We start from the raw sequence: 19,563 nt of genomic DNA, 5'->3' as shown, positions 1-19,563 counted from the left end.
TATACTGTGAGATATCCCTAACTTATTGTTTAGAATTTTGCAAGAGTGGGCCTTAATAGAATTTATTTACTGTACACAAATTTAGTCTTGAGTACACTATGAACTCGGTTTCGGTGGCTAAAATCTGGTTTAGCGGTATGTTTACAAATAATTTAAATAGGCTTATGTCGAAACAATGATTTAGAGTTTCGACATGAAAGGTGGGAAGGGGGCTTTAATAAATACTTAAATATAATGAATTAATTTACCTCGCTTCATCTTTATATATGTAACTTTATAACTCTGGACTGCGACTAAGGTTTGAATACTGGGTTCAATTTCATGTTTCGGTTCAAGTCTAGTTTCGGTTGTTTACAAACAACTAATATACATTGTAGAGCCACCGAAAATGAGCTTTTTGTATATTACAGAATTTAGTGTATTCTGGGTACAACATTCTCTTATGGCCTTACCTTACCATAGAATTTCGAATACAATGTTAGTCATTTCGAAATGCTTTTACTAGTTTAATAGAGGCGTATAAGGGGGGTGGGTATGGGGGCGCAGTCCAACCCTGGGCAGTAAAATCTAGTGATTTCTAAGGGGGTTTCACGCCCCAATGGGCTGCTGAGCCCTCTCCACCCCCGAGACAACTTCCAATAAACGCGACTGTAGTTCAATATAACAGTTAATGGATTTCTATTCTCTCTCTATTTATAAAAAACAATCAACGTCAAATATTAAGAATTATTGAACGTTTTTATTTTTTATCTATATAATAAAGCTATATCTGGACAGTTGGACCAAATGGGCTGAAATTTTTTGAGGGATCCCTCGAGTACCCTAAGGTTTAAAAAGGTTAAAAAAAAACTCATTTTTTTAAACAAAACTCTATTTTTTCCCACAGACATGTTTGCTAGTTGTATGTCTTTTTTAATTTGTGGGAGGGGAGAGGGAAAGGGCCTGATGAGGGACCAGGGGCGGACACAGGATTTAAGTGAGGGGGGGGAGGGGCAAGATTTTTTAGGAACAAAGAAAATTGATAATTAGGAACAAAATTAAAGGATTAGGACAGGAATTTAGGAACAATAAAAAGATTGTTCAGGAATAAGGAACAAAAATATAGGATTAGGACAGGGATTTCAGGTGGGTCGGACACAGTATTAGGAACAGGAACAATAATAGGAACATTAGCAATTTAAGAACAAAAAGAAATTACTAGTTTCTTACGAATTTCTAATTCTAAATTTATCGTTAACAATAACATTTACTTGTTGTCGTTGATTTTTAAATTAAACTGAAGAAAAGACTCAAGATGTGCAGTGTGCCGCGTACCAATAAAACAAAACACAATGTCTGTCGTCGTATACTTACATCGTTGGTTATAAACTTATATTTATTTTTAACAAGTTAGAAAAATATTTTTTCGTCCTTCTCTTCTGATCATTCAATTTTTCAATAAATATTAATTATTATATTTCCATTAAATAAAAAATAATCAAATAGCTTAAAATTGAAAAACACATACGATTTATCAAATTGGGAACATTTTTTGCCTCGAAATCTCAGGGGGGGGGCTACGCCCCTCCCTGAATCTGTCAGGGGCTGGCGAATGTCCCCCCGCCACCCCCCTGTGTCCGCCCCTGCGAGGGACGGGAGACGGGATGGGAGATATAAAGTTTACGTAAATTACCCTTACTCACCAATCAATTAGATGTTTCGATGACATTTAATATTTTCTGCTTAAACTGCAGTTTAGAAAATACAGCATAATCTGATATTAGTCGACTTACCTAAAAATAAAAAATAAATCATTCAAATTTGTTTAGATATAATTCTAATAAAAAACTGGAGGTAGTAAATATTTGGAAAATAGAAGAAGGAAGGCAATGTCGTCTTCTACCTCTCTCTACTCTGGGTCTTCCAAAGCAACAATTACACCACATCCATCCGGGCATTTTGACAATCAGTTTAGAGTAGCAATTGCCACCCTTAACTTGCAAAAGTAGCAATTGCTACAACATCTGGTTTAACAAAAGTTTTCACAGCATTTTAACTTAAAGATCCTAAAAGTAAACCTATAATAAAATAAATGATAAGTGAAAAGAAAAGAGTAGAAAAAATAAGAAATATAACAGGTAAATAAACTTGCAAACAAAGATAAAAGAAAATAATAGAAATATTTTAAAAAAAAATAAGTTTAAAGTGTAAATTAAATAAATTCAAAAAAAGGAAATGACCAAGACAAAATCAATTAAAAAAAACCGAAGACGACAATCTTGCCTGTTATAGCTTGAAGACAAACATGAGAAAACGATCTTGTTGAGAAAATATTTCCTGGCGGAAGGTTCTGTGCGCTTATTATGTTCTCCAAGGACCCTGTATACCCGGTATATCCTGGGTATCTCGAGTACCCAGAGTTAACACCTTAGCAAAATCTAACTTTGAAGAAATACTTTGGAAAAACCGCTAATTTTGACAATGTTTGGTTTAAAATGGATCAGTTTTTTGGATTTAGATATTATAGTTAAAAATATACGTGTCCTAAAATATAATTTATCAAAATCTAACTTTGAACCCAGAGTTTTTACACCATTTCGTTCATTTTTGGTATATATACTTGTGTTTAAAATTAATGTGTTGAAGAGATATTCTTTTTAGTTGTAAATAATTTACCAAAATTTAACTTTTAATTAAACAATTCTTTGTGATAAACGATAAGATCATAACAATTTTTATGTTTATTATAGAAAATTCAGTTTAATGAATAAATATGCAGAATTGTTTAAATATAAATATATATTTAGAAAAGATATCTAATTATTAAATTCAAAAATAACTTGTTTCAAAATTTTAAGTGGATAGATTAAAATATTATTATTATTTTTTAACTTAACATTATTTTTAAAGAATGAATTCATCCTATGAATTATTTATGTTGTTTAAACTATAAATTAAGATATCAAATTATTTTCAGTCATAAAAAATAAAATAAAATTTATCTTTAAACAGGAACGTTTGATTCAACTTATTATTTTGAATAAAAATCATTAATATTTGATACACTTTATATTCTTTAGTTAATTTATTATAGTTTTCTGTAAAATATAGCTTTTGAGCTTTATTCTGAAATCGTAAATTTTGCTGATAAAAGTATATTTTTGCAATCAGTCTATTTATTTTAGGAAAAAGGTATATTATTTAGAGCAAGGTTGGTCTTCAATAATAAGATAAAAATAAATAAAAGTCTTTTAACATAGAGAACTTGAAAAAAATGATAAAAAAACGTTTAAAAACTTATTTTTAAAGTTAGACCCGTATGGTATCTAGACTGATTCTGCTGATAAACAGCTGCGGTATGAAGCTGAGCCCCCTCCTCCCCCCTAGAGGTCCTGGAGGTTCCTGCTCGACCTCGTCGCCGCCCGGTCAACCGTTCGGTCAAACTTTGAGTCAAACGCTCCTATACTCAGGCAGTTAAACATTCAAGTTATTTGGCCTAAAACTATAAAACACAAAAAAAACATTTAAGCCACAAAAAAAGAAACCCTTAAGGTAGACTTTTTTTTGGATTTTAAGTTCGATAAGAGCTAATTTTCCTAAACTTTTTGACTCCCAGAGTTCGAATTCATTTTTATTAATCATGTTTGAGTTTTAATGTTTCTCAAATTTCTTTGTTCTTAAAATTTGACATTAGTTCTATAATTTTAACTAAAACTTCAAGAAATTTTTCAAAATAGGATTTCAGGGGTTTAATACATGTTTAATATCGTGCATGTGGGGGGGGGGGTGACTTAGGAAACTTAATAAAAATTGTTCATGTTTTCAGTTTTATAAACTATCTCCTTCTCTATCATCACAATAAAATCATAAAGAAAAATAAACTAGACAGAATGCACGACTTTGCGACCTCATAGCTCCTCTAGTTTTGATTTTTCGCACAAGTATTAGAAAAACAAATTGGTTACATGTAAATAAATTCTAAATATTTTTGTTATGATTGAAAACATAATTGTAATTTACTTTAGTGTGATTATTTATCCCTTCATTTTTNCCCCCCCAAAAAAAAACTTTGTCTGTTCAAAGAAAAAGTTAGCATTGTTTTTTTTTATTTGAAAATTGGTAATTTTCATTTGTAGTTTCTATTAAGAAACATTAAAATCTAAAATGAGGACACATTATGACTTCAATTTTTAGATAAATTGTATATTTCAAAAAATGAATGTTTTTGAGCCTGAGAATGGTAAGGACAAGCGACACTAGGTACTCGGCATTGATGCTCACTAATCAATCAATCAATCTCAAAATTGTTAATAACGATGACAATAATATAATAGTTAAAAATGTATTAATAACAGCTATTTGAACCATTATGTATATATATACCATATAATTTTTTCTTATGTAATCAAATTATTTTTTTTGATTCGATAAAATGTAAGTTTAGTTAATTATAAAACTGATTTAATTTAAAAAAGGTTATTACATTTAAAAAACCTTTTCTTCGATTATCTTAATGAAAATTATATAAAATATATGAACACGTGAAAATATATCCGGATTCTGATTGATTCCTAATATTATCCTCAGCTCTAATTTTTTTTATAGAATCAGAGTTAGTTTNGGGGCATAGTTTAGCGCTATATCTGAGGTCGCAATTCGAAAGCTAAGTCTCGAATCTTAGTTTAAACTTTGTAGACCTGACTTTGTCAGTTTTTTTAAGTAATTCAGGTTACTAAGTTTTAAATCAGAATCAGAATCAACAATCTTTAAATTTACAGTATTTTTTGTGTTGTACTTTTTCATTTAAAATGTGTTACGTATTTACTTCTACAAAGTAAAAAAAGATACAAAATCTGGTTTACTGGTCAAATTCTGATCAAAGTTACAGCTTGCTGAGAAAAGGATAAAACTGTTAAATCTGCGAGAGCTTAGTTTTGAGACTGACTTTTCCAAAATTATTAAAATATCTCTGGACTTGAGTCTTTGCCACAAACTCTGATTTTCTAATCCCCAATCTTTGCAACCCAATGTCGTAGACATTATTAATTTAAAACTATGAATTCTGTTGAATAATTATAACAATATATCAAAAGTCTACATCGGGTTGCAATGATTTAGGGATAGGAAATTTATTTTGTGGAAAAGACTCAATTCCTTTGAACAAAAAAATGTCAAGATGGCTTTTCAAACCCAAATTTCTTAAACGTTTTGTATGAAGAAAATTGTCTTATTTCTAAACGTTATTTTTAAACTTAACTTTCTTCAGTCAGGCAAAGTTTCAAGGAAACCCTACATGGCTAAGTGACAAGGGAGGGGGGGAGTCCATAATTCAAGAAAAGGTGATTTAAAGCATCTATTATTTGCGACTCTATACCCTGATCTAGATTTGCTGCTGACAAGGTTTCCCATTTAATTCATATTTATTCACTATCCTCCATTTGCCGGCGCTCACTATAAATCAGCTGATTCAGAGATATATTCGTGGATTTTTACATTTGTTTCATGACAGCTGTACACTTCAGCTGGTAACCTTGAACTTTATTCACTACTGTACACATGATTTATGTACATGTGGTTTATGTACACATATGTAAAGTTTGTTCGGAGAATAACAAATTTTATTTTACAATGTATACTTTATAAAAAACAGAAGAGTTTTTATTTAGTGGAAAAGATTTTTGAAAACTTATTCAAACAGTTTTTAAAGCCGGAGAAAAAGGGAATTTAACTGCACTAACTCAGGCAGAACTTAATGGTTCTAATTCTGTATTTAGACTGGAGAGTAGAGAATATATATATTCCTAAACCAGCTGGAGCCGCATCCTTTCTCCCAAGGAATTTTAATTATTTTGAAAAAAATGCTTCAAATCAATGTCTGTTTGACAAAAACCCAATAAAAACTAATCAAGGATTATCTGTTGTCTCGATAATAACAAATCAAAAATTTCACGACAAACGCAATAAATTTATCATCGAGTTGCTTAAAAAGCTAAAATCACAATTAAAAATAAAATGAACTGCTTTTGTTTTCAATAAACAATAAATAACTGTTAACGTATCACTGTGATTTAAAGGTCTCACGCTATCAAACAAAAATCGATGAGAATTTTGCAAATTACTTCTTAAACAACCAAGTGCATTATAGTGCTAAAATGAACATGTTAAGGGCTACAGAAAAGCATAATTGAGGCGTTGCGACACTTTAAAGTCAACCCTGTCTGGATGAGCAGGCTGAATCTATGTGTGCGTAGTAATAGAGTGGTATGTCCGATTTACAACGGTACCCCCCCCCCAAAAAAAAACTTTGTCTGTTCAAAGAAAAAGTTAGCATTGTTTTTTTTTATTTGAAAATTGGTAATTTTCATTTGTAGTTTCTATTAAGAAACATTAAAATAAATATTCAGAATTTAACACTTTTAAAATAGAAAACCGACAGATAAAGGTTTACACGGAACCGTTGTGAATCAGACATGCTGTGTAACAACTAAAGGGTCTCTTGAAATTGAGTCTGTAGATTTTGTTCTAAAGGAATTGATTCCTTGTCACAAACTTCTGATTTTCTAATCTATATCTTAGCAACCCAAGGTCGTAGACCTTAAGACATTTCAAACTATGAATTCTGTTAGATCAAATCATCTTAGCTTGAAATATTAAAGGTTTGCACCATCAGGTTGCAATGATATAGAGATTAGAAAATTTGAGTTTGTGGCAAAGACTCATTTCCTTTAATTAGACACTTAAATTGTTTTCAATTGAATAACAGTAAATTATAGAGCGAGCTTGCACAATGTAAATGAACGCATTATTCACATTCAAGATCCAAAACAAAACTGAACAATGGAGGTTAGTAAAGGGACTGTAAGCGTAATTTTAAGTGACCCACCATGCAATCATGGTAATGCCCTATTGACAAAGGCACCCTAAAAAGCGCTGTCTAATAAAGTGTGTATTGGATATTAATGTTTTTTTACGTAAAGTATTTTTTGCGTATTTTATTGCATGAATACACATTGGAATTATACGACTTTACAACTTTATAAACCAGAAAAACGAAAATATCTTCAACATTATTTATCAGAAAAAGGTTTCTAGGGTAACGTTGTAAATCAGGCATTGCCATCTTTACATGGAGGGTCACTTTACGCTAACAGTCCCTTTGACAGTTCCTTTAACAGTCCCTTTAAAAGTCCCTTTAACAGTCCCTTTAACAGTCCCTTTAACAGTCCCTTTAACAGTCCCTTTAACAGTCCCTTTAACAGTCCCTTTAACAGTCCCTTTAACAGTTCCTTTAACAGTCCCTTTAACAGTCCCTTTAACAGTCCCTTTAACAGTCCCTTTAACAGTCCCTTTAACAGTCCCTTTAACAGTGCCTTTAACAGTCCCTTTAACAGTCCCTTTGACAGTCCTTTTAACAGTCCCTTTAACAGTCCCTTTAACAGTCTCTTTAACAGTGCCTTTAACAATACCTTTAACAGTCCCTTTAAGCAAACAAACTAAGGTAGATAAAACAAGCAATAATTTGGTTTTTAAACAGCCCATTTAAAATAGTGAAATTCACGTTAGACAATGAAATCACGATTATGAGAATCATTAAATAGTTCGTTTATTTCGCTTTAAATATCAATAAAAATTCCGTCCTTGCCGGAGACTTTTTTTGATGACAAATTTTTGTACCATTATATTATTACATATTCAAAAACATAGCTTAGAGGACAAATTAAGTGTTTTTTCAAATATTTTGCTTTTTAATCTCTGTTTGTATGTCCGATTATAACTCATGAACTGTCCGATTTTCCTCAACTTAATTTGGGAACACGGTAGAACCACAAGAATGCTTTTTGCCGGTTTTAAAAAAAATCGAAATTTTGTGTTTGGACTTTTTTAGAGAATATGTTGTCTCCCGGCAAAGCTGGGTTCTCCCATGTATCTATATGGTTGTAATCTCTGTTTGTTTGTTTGTCATAACTCAAGAATCCTTTGACCGATTTGCCTCAATTTTAATGAACTCAGTAGACACACCAGAATGTTCTTAGGTGTTGGTTTAAAAATTATAAATTGAGTGGGTTGACATTAAAAGAAAACATGTTGTCTCCCGGCAAAGCTGGGTCCTCTCTGTTAATGTAATAAGAAAGTATATTTAAATGTTCCGCTGGCTGGGCACAAGAGCTTCTTTAACCAGTCACTAGAAAAATATAAGGGATAACCAGGGGCAACATACACTCAGCATAAACAACGCAATTATAAAACAGACTTTTGTGAGAATTAAAATTATTTTTCTTGGGAACTCAACTTTGCCAGAAGTTTGCCTGAGTTATCACATTTTGAGCCAAATCGGTCCAGAGGTTCATGAGATTACTACTTTAAATATTTTCACATTTGAGTTTACGTCAAATGCGCGCAGAGCTGAAAACTTAAGAATGAGATATCCATATTCTGGATCAGTTAATTAATCTGGAGATTAATAACAAGAAGAGAACAAGCATTATTTTAACTGGAAATTAAGAAAAAGTGTGGATTAAGCATTAATCCCCATATCCATCATTCTAAAGTTCCCAGCTCAGTTCCTTTGCTGTTTGATTAGTATCAACAAATTATGAAGTTAAAATAATACTTTTTAATTACTCTAAGAGATATCTTTCATTACAAAACCAGAGTACGATTGAGCCTTTATGCAAAGATAGCGCAATGCCGGTTCATTCCGATACCCTTGATAACTTTGTCTGATCAATTATAATTTGAAAACTGATTATTTTCAATTTGGTTTTCTATACAAAAATGAATTGTACATTTCTACTGCTGTAAAATTATCAGAATTAAACACTTTTAAACCTAGAAGAACAACCATATCTTCCACATTATTGATCAAATAAAGGTTTTAATGAGTACCTTGATAAATCGGGCATGATATCAATACGCATTTAGAATATGCATTTCTAGAATTTTTAGAAAAATAAAAGCATTCATAATACAAATTAGAAATTAGTCATGAATATTCCCAATGTGTTGTTATGCCTCCAAGTTATCAAACTTGATAACAGCATTCAGTTCCGGAATACACCATAATAGTATCAAAGTGAGAAGCAATAAGGTTATTAGAATTTATAATTAATATTTTAGGAAAAATAATGTGCATAAGATCTGGATTCAAATCCATTGGATCCGCGATATTTTGGCTTCCTGGATCCACTGATCCGAATCCAAAGGGCAAAATATCAGCTGAAAATTGTAAAAAAAATTAAATGAAATGATCCTAAGCACTTTATAATTTTCATTTTTCAAGGGATTTTTGTGGTGTTAATACAGGTTTCTATAGAAATTAGAGTACAAAAAATGAAAACACGGAATCATTGTTTAAATTTGAAATTTATTAAATTTTTTTTCAGACTAAAGTTGATATTGCTCTAAGAGCAGAGTGGAAGAGTGAAGCATGAAAACATGTAGATTATTGTGTTTACTTCTATTAATAAAAGTGCTTTGTATCTCAGCTAAGGTAAATGAAGAAGCTTTGCATCCCTTTCTAGAAAATATTGATGTTCTACCTTCAATGTATGGGTTCTTGCAATAGTAAACAAAATATGCTCTTGGGGAATTTCAAAAAGTAAATGGCTTCATATATATTAGTGTTGCGCATAGTATTATTCATTTTTTATACTTGCAGGATTTATAGGCTTTCAGGAAATTCAACAAAAAATTAATATATTTCAAATTACATTCTCTAAAAGTTTTCTTTTATTACATTACGCATAATTTGGACTATGGTAGAAGAATTAAGCATGACCAATTAAACTAATTTTTAATCTAATGATTTTGCTTTGTCCAGGGTAATTAATATCTTCTGTCAGAGTCAAAATTTTGAACAATTTCATTAAATAAATTGACAGAAAATTAAATTATGAAATTCATATTAACTTTGAAGATTTTTGTGAAGCTCTCTAAAAGCCAAAAGATCAAAAAAATGAATAATAACAATATTTTTCAATCCGGACCTGTCTTGGTCAATTTTATGTCTTAAAAAAATTTACCAATTAATTCAGCCATGTGGAGATTTATTGGGGAAACATTATTATACAAGGCAACATATATGTACAATAATAAATGTATTTTTTTTTTACTTAAATGATTATTTATCAGGATGAGTGTAATCCAAATGATGGTCCCTATAAGACTTGCAATGAATGTCTTAGAAAAGCAGGGAAGTACAAAATTGTTTAAGAATGTCCCAATGTCATTTTCCCAAATGATTGTTTTCCTAAGTGACACTTACCAAAGCACTAAGTCCATTTTGTAGTCTAGCCACAATGGACAAATATAAAAGTGACTGGTAACAGCCTTACCCATAATTGACAGAGGAAAATTTCCAACTTGGTGTCAAAATTGACATAAAGGAATTGAGTTTTTGCCACAAACTCAGATTTTCTAATTCCTATAACTTAGCAACCCGTTTTCCTAGACCTTTGATATTTCAAACTATTAATTCTGGTAGATCAAATAGTCTAAGTTTGAAATATCAAAGATTTACACCAACAGTTTGCAAAGATATATATGGGTTAGAAAATGTAAGTTTGTTGCAAAAACTCAGTTTCTTTGGTTAAAGATCCATTAAAATGTATTGATCTTTGTGAAACAGTGTTATCGGAAAAAGTTCACTTGGTAAATGTGCATAATGCTTGAAAAGATGCCTGAGGGAGAAGTTATCTGACAATTATAATTATCTTGTGTGTTACAATTTTAATAAAAAAAATATTAATTTAACTATATATAAATAGGAGAAGGATGTGCATGGTGTCCGGGTAGGAAGGGTAACAAGGTGGTTGGATGTGTCAAGAGTAACACACTAGACTGTGAAGATCTTCAAAAAGTTGGTAATTCATAAACAAAGAAAAGTAATTAAAAAAATTAATTCAATCTGTTTCAGAGACTGAGATTAGAAAAACAACTCGGAATAAAAATGTCAAACCCTCTGAAGCTTTTATAAAACTACGTCCTAATGTTAGAACAAAGTTGAAATTCACAGCTTCAAAATCTGAAATGCCTGTTGACATGTACTTTCTTTTTGATCTATCAAGAACAATGGAAGACACCTTGAAAGATTTGACCAATATAGCCGGAGAACTAGCAAATAAGATAGCTGAAATAACAACTGACAGAAGTTATGGTTTTGGCATTTTCAGAGACAAGCCACTGCCTCCTTTTGATATTAAACATAGCTATGCTCACGATTTTGAGCATCGTATGAAGTTATCACCCAACATTGATGATTTTATCAATCAGGTTAGAAATTCAGATGACATCATTGGTAACATTGACAACCCTGAGGGGAGCCTTGACGCACTGATGCAAATCCTATTGTGCAAATCTGAAATTGGATGGAGAAATGGTACAACTCATATAGTAATCTTGATAACAGATGCTACTTTTCATACAGCAGGTGATGGCCTTCTAGGAGGAACCTGGAAACCTTACCAACATACCTGCCAACTTAAACAACGGGGAAATTTTCTTGTTTACGATGCTATAGAAAATGATTATCCTTCCTTATCTGCAGTCAATTATGAGCTTAAAAACCAGGAAACATTTTTAATTCTCGGAGTCAAAGACTACATGGAGAACTATTATGAACAGCTAAAAAGAAGCTCATCACTTGAGTTAAGCTATGGAATTATAAATGATAAAAGATTTGTCTCATCATCAGAAAGTCTAAAAAACTTGATCTTGGAAACTTACAAAGGAATAAAAAATAAGATGATTCTCAACAAGGGGGTTCACAGTAATAATCTTAATATCAACTTGAAGTTTGATCAAAACAGTAACTGCGAGGAAGAAGAAAATAATGATTTAACAGGTCAAATTTCTTGCAATACAGTTAAGGTTGATCAGGAGATAAATTTTATTGCTGAGATCTCAATTACTGAAGCGGCATGTGGCACTGCAGCTGAATCTTTTGAAATCAAAGTTTTTGGACAAGAAAACAGTAATCTTAAAATTACTGTATCACCAGACTGCATTTGTAAGTGTATGGGTCATTCAAATAGTGACAAGAACACCTGCAGCGGCAAAGGTAGTCTAGAGTGTGGAACCTGCAATTGCAATTCAGGATCATATGGTGACAACTGTGAATGTAGTCTTGAAGAGGAGGATGCAAGTACATTTGATGAGATTCAAAAGAAATGCATTTCCCAACAACATCAACTCTGCAACGATCGTGGGGACTGCATTTGTGGAACCTGTTCTTGTGCTGACCCCTACTTTGGGCAGTTTTGTCAGTGCAACAGAAATAAGTGCAACTGTGGAGAACATGGAGATGGGTGTGAGTGTGTGAATGATGAAGAAGCATGCACTTGCAAGGCTGGATGGGAAGTTGGTCAAAGTGGACAATGCGATTGCTCCACAAGTGATGACCAATGTAAAGATCCTTTCACTGGTCTTGTATGTAACAATAAAGGTTTTTGTAAATGCAATCAGTGTGTGGAATGTGTAGAGAGTGAAGGGTACTATTGCCAACAGCCAAAAGCAGAACAATTTCATGATTATCAAGAAAAAACATGCGAGACCCTGGCATCTTGCATTATATATGATACATTTGGCCATATTTTAAAGGCAAGTGGAACTGAGGCAGACCAAGTACTATTGGAGAAATATTTAAAGGAGTGTCAGGAAACAATGTTGAAAGAAAACAAAAGAATTCAATGTTTTCTTTCTTTGAATGAGACAGAGGTAGGGGATGAAGTCAATTTTGATATTGATAGCATTGACCAGACACTAGATGAGACTGTAATCACAGGTACTACTGATCAATGTCAAAGAGCATCACCTCCTGATTTTGTAAAACTCCAGCAATGCTCTACTAAATTTAAGAATTGTAACTTCCTCTTCTGGCATGATGCAACAAATGGTCTGTTTGGTTACAGCAACACAGATTTTAATAAAAAGATCAACATCTACATAAAATACTACAACAAAACAGACAATGGAAGGCTTCTCTACAATGACTTGGTGGACTTAGACTATGAACTGACCCCAGTATTGTGCCCAAGCTTTATAGATAAATGGATTGTGATCTCAAGTGTGGCAGGAGTAATGTTCTTTCTGTTTATTGTTGGTTTCATTGTCTACTTTGTCCTTATCAACCTCTATGATAAATGGGAATATGAGAGGTTTAAGAAAAATGCTGAAATGGTTTGGGATATAGGGAACGTCACAAAGAACACTTTAAATGAAGAAAAACGAGCATCAAAATTTGGGGATAGAGTAAGAAATAGAATGAGCAGAATGTCAATGAGAACCTAATAGTAGATATCTATCTTGTGTGGACATCAGATAGCAGAACTTTTGTACCTATAATTCATTTCCATAACATGTATTCCTTTTTCTCCCCCCCCCCCCTCTTCCTGAAGGGTTTAAATCTTAAAGGTATTAAAAATCTTCTTTATTCTGTTTCTTTTATTGGTCAATCAATGTTCATAGTACAAGGAGTCAACCATTAAAAGGTCATTATTTAAAGCTTGACCAAATTCTTTGAAACAGATTTAGTTTTAAAATTAAATTCAAGATTACAAATCTAGACTTTGTGGCGTAGAACCACTTTATCCAAATGTTCTGACTCTAATACTGTTAAGTGTGCATATATTATATTGTACATGTTTTGCTTTTCTATATAAATAAAACATTTTGTTAGTAAAGTTTGTATAAAATTATTATTCTTTATATGATACCAGATAGGGCTTCTAGCAAAAAGGGAAAATTGTTTTTTAAAATATGCTAAATTTTTTTCGCAAAAAAAGCTAAATTTTCACAAAAAAAATGCGAAAAATAGATTCAACAATTTTGCGAAAACATAAAGAAGAAAAATTATCAATTATGATAAAATAAAACCTCTAATGCCCACCTCTCAGAGCAAAGAACTCCACAAGTTTTTTTCGCGATTAATTGTTGAAGCTATGGTTTTTTAATGGAATTCTTTTTCCACAAAAGTGTTTTCGCAAAATTTGCTTTGTTTTCGCATTTTTTGGCTTAATTCATTTTCGCAAAAAATGCAAAATTTTGCAAAAAAAATATTTTCGAACTACAAACAAAAGTTTTTGCATTTTTTCGCTAAAGTTTTCGTTCACTGGAAACCCTATTACCACCTTACCTTTTAGGAGATAAAAAATAGTCTTAAAGAATCAAAAACATACCTAAAATAAAAGATGGTCATTAATTATTTACGCAAAGAAATTGTATTCCAATGTTTTTCCAAAGTTTAATAGATTTTTGAGCAAGATCAAAAGTTTAATGCTCAATAAATATAAAGAAGTTGAAACCAGTTTAATAATTGTAAATGGTCAGTGACCGTTAAGTTCTACCTTTAAAGCAAACACCTATGCCTGCTCTTATAAACTCATCTGGTCGTTCATCACAATCCCGTTGTCGAACCTTATTACCAGGGACAATATAGAGCCAGGGATGGGTCTGCCTGTCTAGCTCACCAAGGTCCACACTAGTTGGACGTTTAATCTGAACTGGGTCCAACTTTTTAATCCTGTTTTCAGGAAGTGATATTTTGACACCATAATCTCCTCGCATATCATGTATTTTAATGCGGTCCTTGTTTCTTTGGCTCTGAATCTTATCCATGGATTTGTACAGCTTGCAGTGTGGTAGATGGTGTTTTGGTCTACTCCTCCGGGTTCTATCTGTACTAGTTGATCTACTACCAGAGGATCTACCAATACCAGATGACCCTAATGGTTATTATTCTCAGATAAAAGATAAGATTAAGAATTAATGTAGTTAAAGATTAGAAAAAAAACATTTTTAAAAAACAGCTAAATTTAAATTTTGTTCTAAACACAAATTACACAGAAATAAAATGAAAAAAGGCCAACTTGATATTTATCAGGTGGAATTTATATTCTAAACAGTGCAAATAAAATAAAAATGTACAGAGTGATTTAAACATCAGTCAGTATTGGTCAAGTCGGTATGATCATGAGGATCAAATCTGTCATTCTGTCTATTCAAATATTAAAAATCAAACCTGAGCTGAAAACTTTAGAATTAGATATCCTTAATCCTGATTACTTACGCAACTCTGATTGGTTGAATTTGATACACTATTCTGGATACAAGTACAAGATTAGGTTGGTCTCGATAGTAAGAAAAAGAGAGGATCAAGCATTAATCTTGATATCCACCATTCTAAAGTTTTCAGCTCTGAAAGCATTAAAAAACACCAGAAAGAAATAAATAGTTTGAAATTATAATAAGTTCCTGATCTTGAAGAATTGAGACTGGTTGAATCATATTGTGAAGTTTTCTTCAGAATAGAATCTGGACGACTCTGCTGCAGACGATCATGATGATTCTGCTGAAGATGGTCTTGATGATTCTGTTGAAGATGTTGCTGATGATGTTCTGCTGTTCTGCAGTGCTCCATCCTGCAGGCTAGTCTAGTAGAAGACTGTATGTTCACAAGATGGGACTTGAAGTAAGGATCAGGTACTAGATGTGGATGAGGGGGTAGAGGAGGAGGGGTAGAACGCGGAGCTAGATGGGGAGGAAGGGGTGGTGGAGGAGATGGATGAGGTGGTCTAGGTGGTGGTGTATCTCTTATCACAGACCTAGATCTAATGGTAACAAAATGTTTGATTTGAGGAATGTATAATGTTACAAAAGCATTAAATATGTATAATGAAAATTTTAAATGGAATTAAAAAAGTAAACATTTTTCTTTTCCAATTAGAAACTAGACTCAAATGTGTAGACATGATTACAAAAAACCCTTCATTTTCAAATTTGCATGTGCATTTAACTTCAGTACCCTTAAAACCTTTTGATTATTTAGAATGACGGGAGAAATCCTTGGCTTTCGTTCTTAAAATTGATTATTTTTAACTGAGAACTCCATTTGAAAGTGACATGGGGATTTACAGAGACAAAAAAGAACATTTCGGCATCTAACATTTTAAGAAAAAGAAATATAACTTCATGCATCAAAAAAAAAACCACCTTAATGGTCGCACATGCCCTTCTGAAAACAAAGGGTCATTTGAATTATTGAATGTCTTTTTTGCTCAACTATTTTGTATCCCTAATGACTCTGGGTGGTAGAAACAATGGCGGACTAGTATTTTTCTTCAAATCTTGATTAGTAATCATGATTTCTCGACTGATTTTACATTTAACACATTTAGATATATTCACAAAGAAACATGTGCGTTAACTGAGCATTAATAGGGACATATTTCTCTTGTTTCAAAATATTTTTTGTTCAGTTGAAAAAAATATTTTAAAATTATGCTTTTTCATTTGTAATACTTTTATCTATATTTAAAGTGCCACTCTTTGAACGGATATTCACATGAAATTACGACAAAGTTCCTTTCTCTATTTCTTGTCAATTTTTTTTTTTCAGATGTTTTAATAAAATGTGGGTTTTATCATTAATGTGCCTGGTTTCATGTATCCTAGCGTTGACTAGAATCGGTGAATTACAACTGTTCAAAACAATATCTTTGTCAAATTTTAAAAATTTATACTAGATAAAAATCTAGGTTTTTGAAAAATGTAAAAAAATTGTTCAGATAAACCTTTTTGGGCACTACTTCTACTTTTATACTGGCTAAGAGAACAAAAAAAAAGTATTAAGTATTACACTTTTTTAACAAAGAATTTGCTTAATTTCTGGAAATTGCATCAATCATTAATAAATATTTAATATCATATTTTTGCGTAATATTTTTTGAAAAGACCCCGCCCCAAAAACAAAAAATAAATTTCTTTTTAATAATTTCCTAAGTTTTGCTGCATTTTTTTACTACAGATTCGAATACCATTTTCTTTCTTCCTTTATCACTTATTTCCCTTTTCTAAGTGTTTCTTCGTGTTTTAGTGTAGCACAATGAGTCCAAATCTGGATGTTTCTTAAAGCACAACAAGGTCAAATGTAGATGTTGCTTGAAGCACACTGAGCTCAAATGTAGATATTTGTATCCCAATGGGACTAAATGAACGTATGAAGTGTATATCTGTGTAAGAGTATATTAACTATACTAGCTCTACACCTGATCTACTGTATACTAGTATATAGTATGTAAACTAAAGTTTCACAGCTGTGTATTAGTCTTAGTCAATACCGGCATCATAGAGCACTTTTAGAGCAATCTTGTCATAGAGGACACTCCGAGCAAAAAGCACTTTTAGAACAATCTTGTCATAGAGCACACTCCAAGCATAGAGCAGTTTTAGAACAATCTTGTCATAGAGCACACTCCAAGCATAGAGCAGTTTTAGAACAATCTTGTCATAGAGCACACTCCAAGCATAGAGCACTTTTAGAACAATCTTGTCATAGAGCACGCTCCAAGCATAGAACACTTTTAGAACAATTTTGTCATAGAGCACACTCCAAGCAAATAGCACTTTTAGAACAATTTTGTCATAGAGCACACTCCAAGCATAGAGCACTTTTCGAGCAATCTTAACTCTTAGATCACTTCAGGCATAGAGTACTTTTAGAACAATCTTAACTCTAAAATCACTTCAGGCATAGAGTACTTTTAGAACAATCTTAACTCTAAAATCACTCCAGAAACAGAGCACTTTTCGAACAATCTTAACTCCTAGATAACTCAAGGCATAGAGCAATTTTAGAGCAATCTTAACTCTCAGATCACTCCAGGCATAGAGCACTTTTAGAGCAAACTTAACTCTCAGATAACTCAAGGCATAGAGCAATTTTAGAGCAATCTTAACTCTCAGATCACTCCAGGCATAGAGCAATTTTAGAGCAATCTTAACTCTCAGATCACTCCAGGCATAGAACACTTTTAGAGCAAACTTAACTCTTAGATCACTTTTAACGCAATATTAACTCTTATTCACTCCAGGCATAGAGCACTTTTAGAGCAATCTTAACTCTCATCACTCCAGGCATAGAGTACTTTTAGAACAATCTTAACTCTCATCACTCCAGGCATAGAGCACTTTTAGAGCAATCTTCTCTTCAAACACACTTAACTCTTAGATCACTCCAGCCATAGAGCATATTTAACTCTTAAAGCAATTCCTGACATATAGCACATTTTACACTTAGAGCAGTTCCTGACCTAGAGTACATTGTACTCTTAGAGCAATACCTAGAGCACATTTTACACTCAGAGCAGTTTTTGTCATAAAGCTCTTTAGTCCCTTCTGTGAGAGAATATTTTTACATTTAACAGATCTTCTTTTACAAATCACTTTGTTGCCATTTTTACATTCTAACAGGTAGTAGATAATATATCAAGAGAAAAATATCTGAGTGAACCCAATCCTAAGATTGTAAATTAAAGACTGAGTATATGCAGAGGCATGAGGCATGAATAAGTACTCAAACCTTCTTACGTCATCGTAAATTCACTTGAAGAAAAAAACACATTTTCCTGAAATTAAAACGGATAAAAATTTTTTTAAAAAGTTGTTTAAATAATTTTTCAGCAACTTTTATATAACACCCTATTCCTACTTATTTTATGTGTTTAACCCTACCTACACACACCTTAACCCTATGCAATTGATTCCCCCCCCCTCCCTTTCATTGTGTTCTTGTAAAGACCCCCTTATAACTTCCTGCCCCCCCCCTACCTAGCTTGAGTGAAAATTGATAAATCAGTCTCAAATTACAACAAACTCAGGTTCAATTCAGATTTATTTTTATCTCAACAAATATATAGGTACTGAGCCGTGTCTGCCAGCTTACTGAGCACGTTTATCTTTATATAAGAAAACTGAATTTTTTATCATATCTTATCTTATCTTAATTGGTTGTTATTGTTTAGAAATTTAGAGCTTTAAAATAAACGATGGAGTGTGTATTGTTTGTATTTTTTTATATTATTTTGTATCTGTGCTCCCACTAATATCTGTGTATGTAATAATTAGCTCTTAGCTCATATACATATATGTTTGCTATCGCTGGCCGAACGACTGGACCAAATTTTCTGACATTTTTCAAGGAAACCATGGGTACCCTGGGGAAAAAAAAGATCCGACTAAAAATAATTTTGTTCAAAAATCTATTTTTTTTAATTGGATTTTTTTGAAATTCTAATTTTTTCTCGTGTGTTTTAAAAATTTAACGGGCAACGCCGGGCACTTCAGCTAGTCTATATAATAAAACAAGACATTCATATATATGTTGCGTATAGCCGGCCAAACGGCTGGACCGATTGGGCTGAAATTTGTTGTGTACAATCATGCGTAGCCGGGGGGTGTTCTAGGCTAAAATAATTAAAATTTTTTTTTCAAATCTTTATTTTTTTCAAATTTTTTTTTCCACGGGCAACGCCGGGCCCTTCAGCTAGGTACTAAATAAAATCTATTTCTGGCTTCTTCTTATTTTTTTTTGCATCTTTTTTTTCTCTGATTTTTAAGCCAACATTATCTTCTGATAGCTATATTTTTTAGTCCTACTTTCTTTACTAACTAACATTTAATTGTTAACTGTGAACGGTGAATTTTTTTCAGCTTTTTGAGAAAATTCCTTACTTCCCAAATCCCAATGGTTAAAAAAAGAATCACAAAGCACTTGAAGATTTGAAAAAAAAAATGGAACTTGTATTATAA

The 19,563-nt window shown here is 32.2% G+C and overlaps 2 protein-coding genes across 2 annotated transcripts; one reads left to right on the top strand and one right to left on the bottom strand.

Annotated features, from left to right (window-relative positions):
- The first annotated feature begins 9,014 nt into the window (after positions 1-9,014).
- On the top strand, positions 9,015-13,658 carry LOC111700371 (integrin beta-2). The gene is made up of 5 exons (XM_023471259.1): positions 9,015-9,067; positions 9,363-9,469; positions 10,111-10,171; positions 10,746-10,841; positions 10,895-13,658. The coding sequence occupies exons 2-5, from the start codon at positions 9,407-9,409 to the stop codon at positions 13,264-13,266; spliced, it is 2,592 nt and encodes an 863-aa protein (XP_023327027.1). The 5' UTR covers positions 9,015-9,067; positions 9,363-9,406; the 3' UTR covers positions 13,267-13,658.
- A 652-nt stretch (positions 13,659-14,310) lies between these two features.
- On the bottom strand, positions 14,311-18,375 carry LOC111700375 (BUD13 homolog). The gene is made up of 5 exons (XM_023471263.1): positions 16,752-18,375; positions 16,410-16,470; positions 16,049-16,126; positions 15,229-15,584; positions 14,311-14,699 (listed from the first exon to the last, which is right to left on the bottom strand). The coding sequence occupies exons 1-5, from the start codon at positions 16,765-16,767 to the stop codon at positions 14,311-14,313; spliced, it is 900 nt and encodes a 299-aa protein (XP_023327031.1). The 5' UTR covers positions 16,768-18,375.
- Positions 18,376-19,563: the final 1,188 nt, after the last annotated feature.

Source organism: Eurytemora carolleeae, unplaced genomic scaffold (genome assembly GCF_000591075.1).
Source record: "Eurytemora carolleeae unplaced genomic scaffold, Eaff_2.0 scaffold178, whole genome shotgun sequence".
Lineage (NCBI taxonomy): Eukaryota > Metazoa > Arthropoda > Copepoda > Calanoida > Temoridae > Eurytemora > Eurytemora carolleeae.
Note: the sequence above shows the minus strand (reverse complement) of the source record. Positions and strands in the feature narration are given on the sequence as shown.

Coding starts and splice junctions, on each gene's coding strand:
- LOC111700375 (XM_023471263.1), bottom strand. Junction 16,127..16,409: donor GCTAGGATACATGAAACCAG/GCACATTAATGA, acceptor ATGTAAAATCAG/TCGAGAAATCATGATTACTA. Junction 14,700..15,228: donor TCTCAATTCTTCAAGATCAG/GAACTTATTATA, acceptor AATAACCATTAG/GGTCATCTGGTATTGGTAGA.
- LOC111700371 (XM_023471259.1), top strand. CDS start 9,407: ATGAAAACATGTAGATTATTGTGTTTACTTCTATTAATAAAAGTGCTT. Junction 9,470..10,110: donor TGCTTTGTATCTCAGCTAAG/GTAAATGAAGAA, acceptor ATTATTTATCAG/GATGAGTGTAATCCAAATGA. Junction 10,172..10,745: donor TGAATGTCTTAGAAAAGCAG/GGAAGTACAAAA, acceptor ATATATAAATAG/GAGAAGGATGTGCATGGTGT.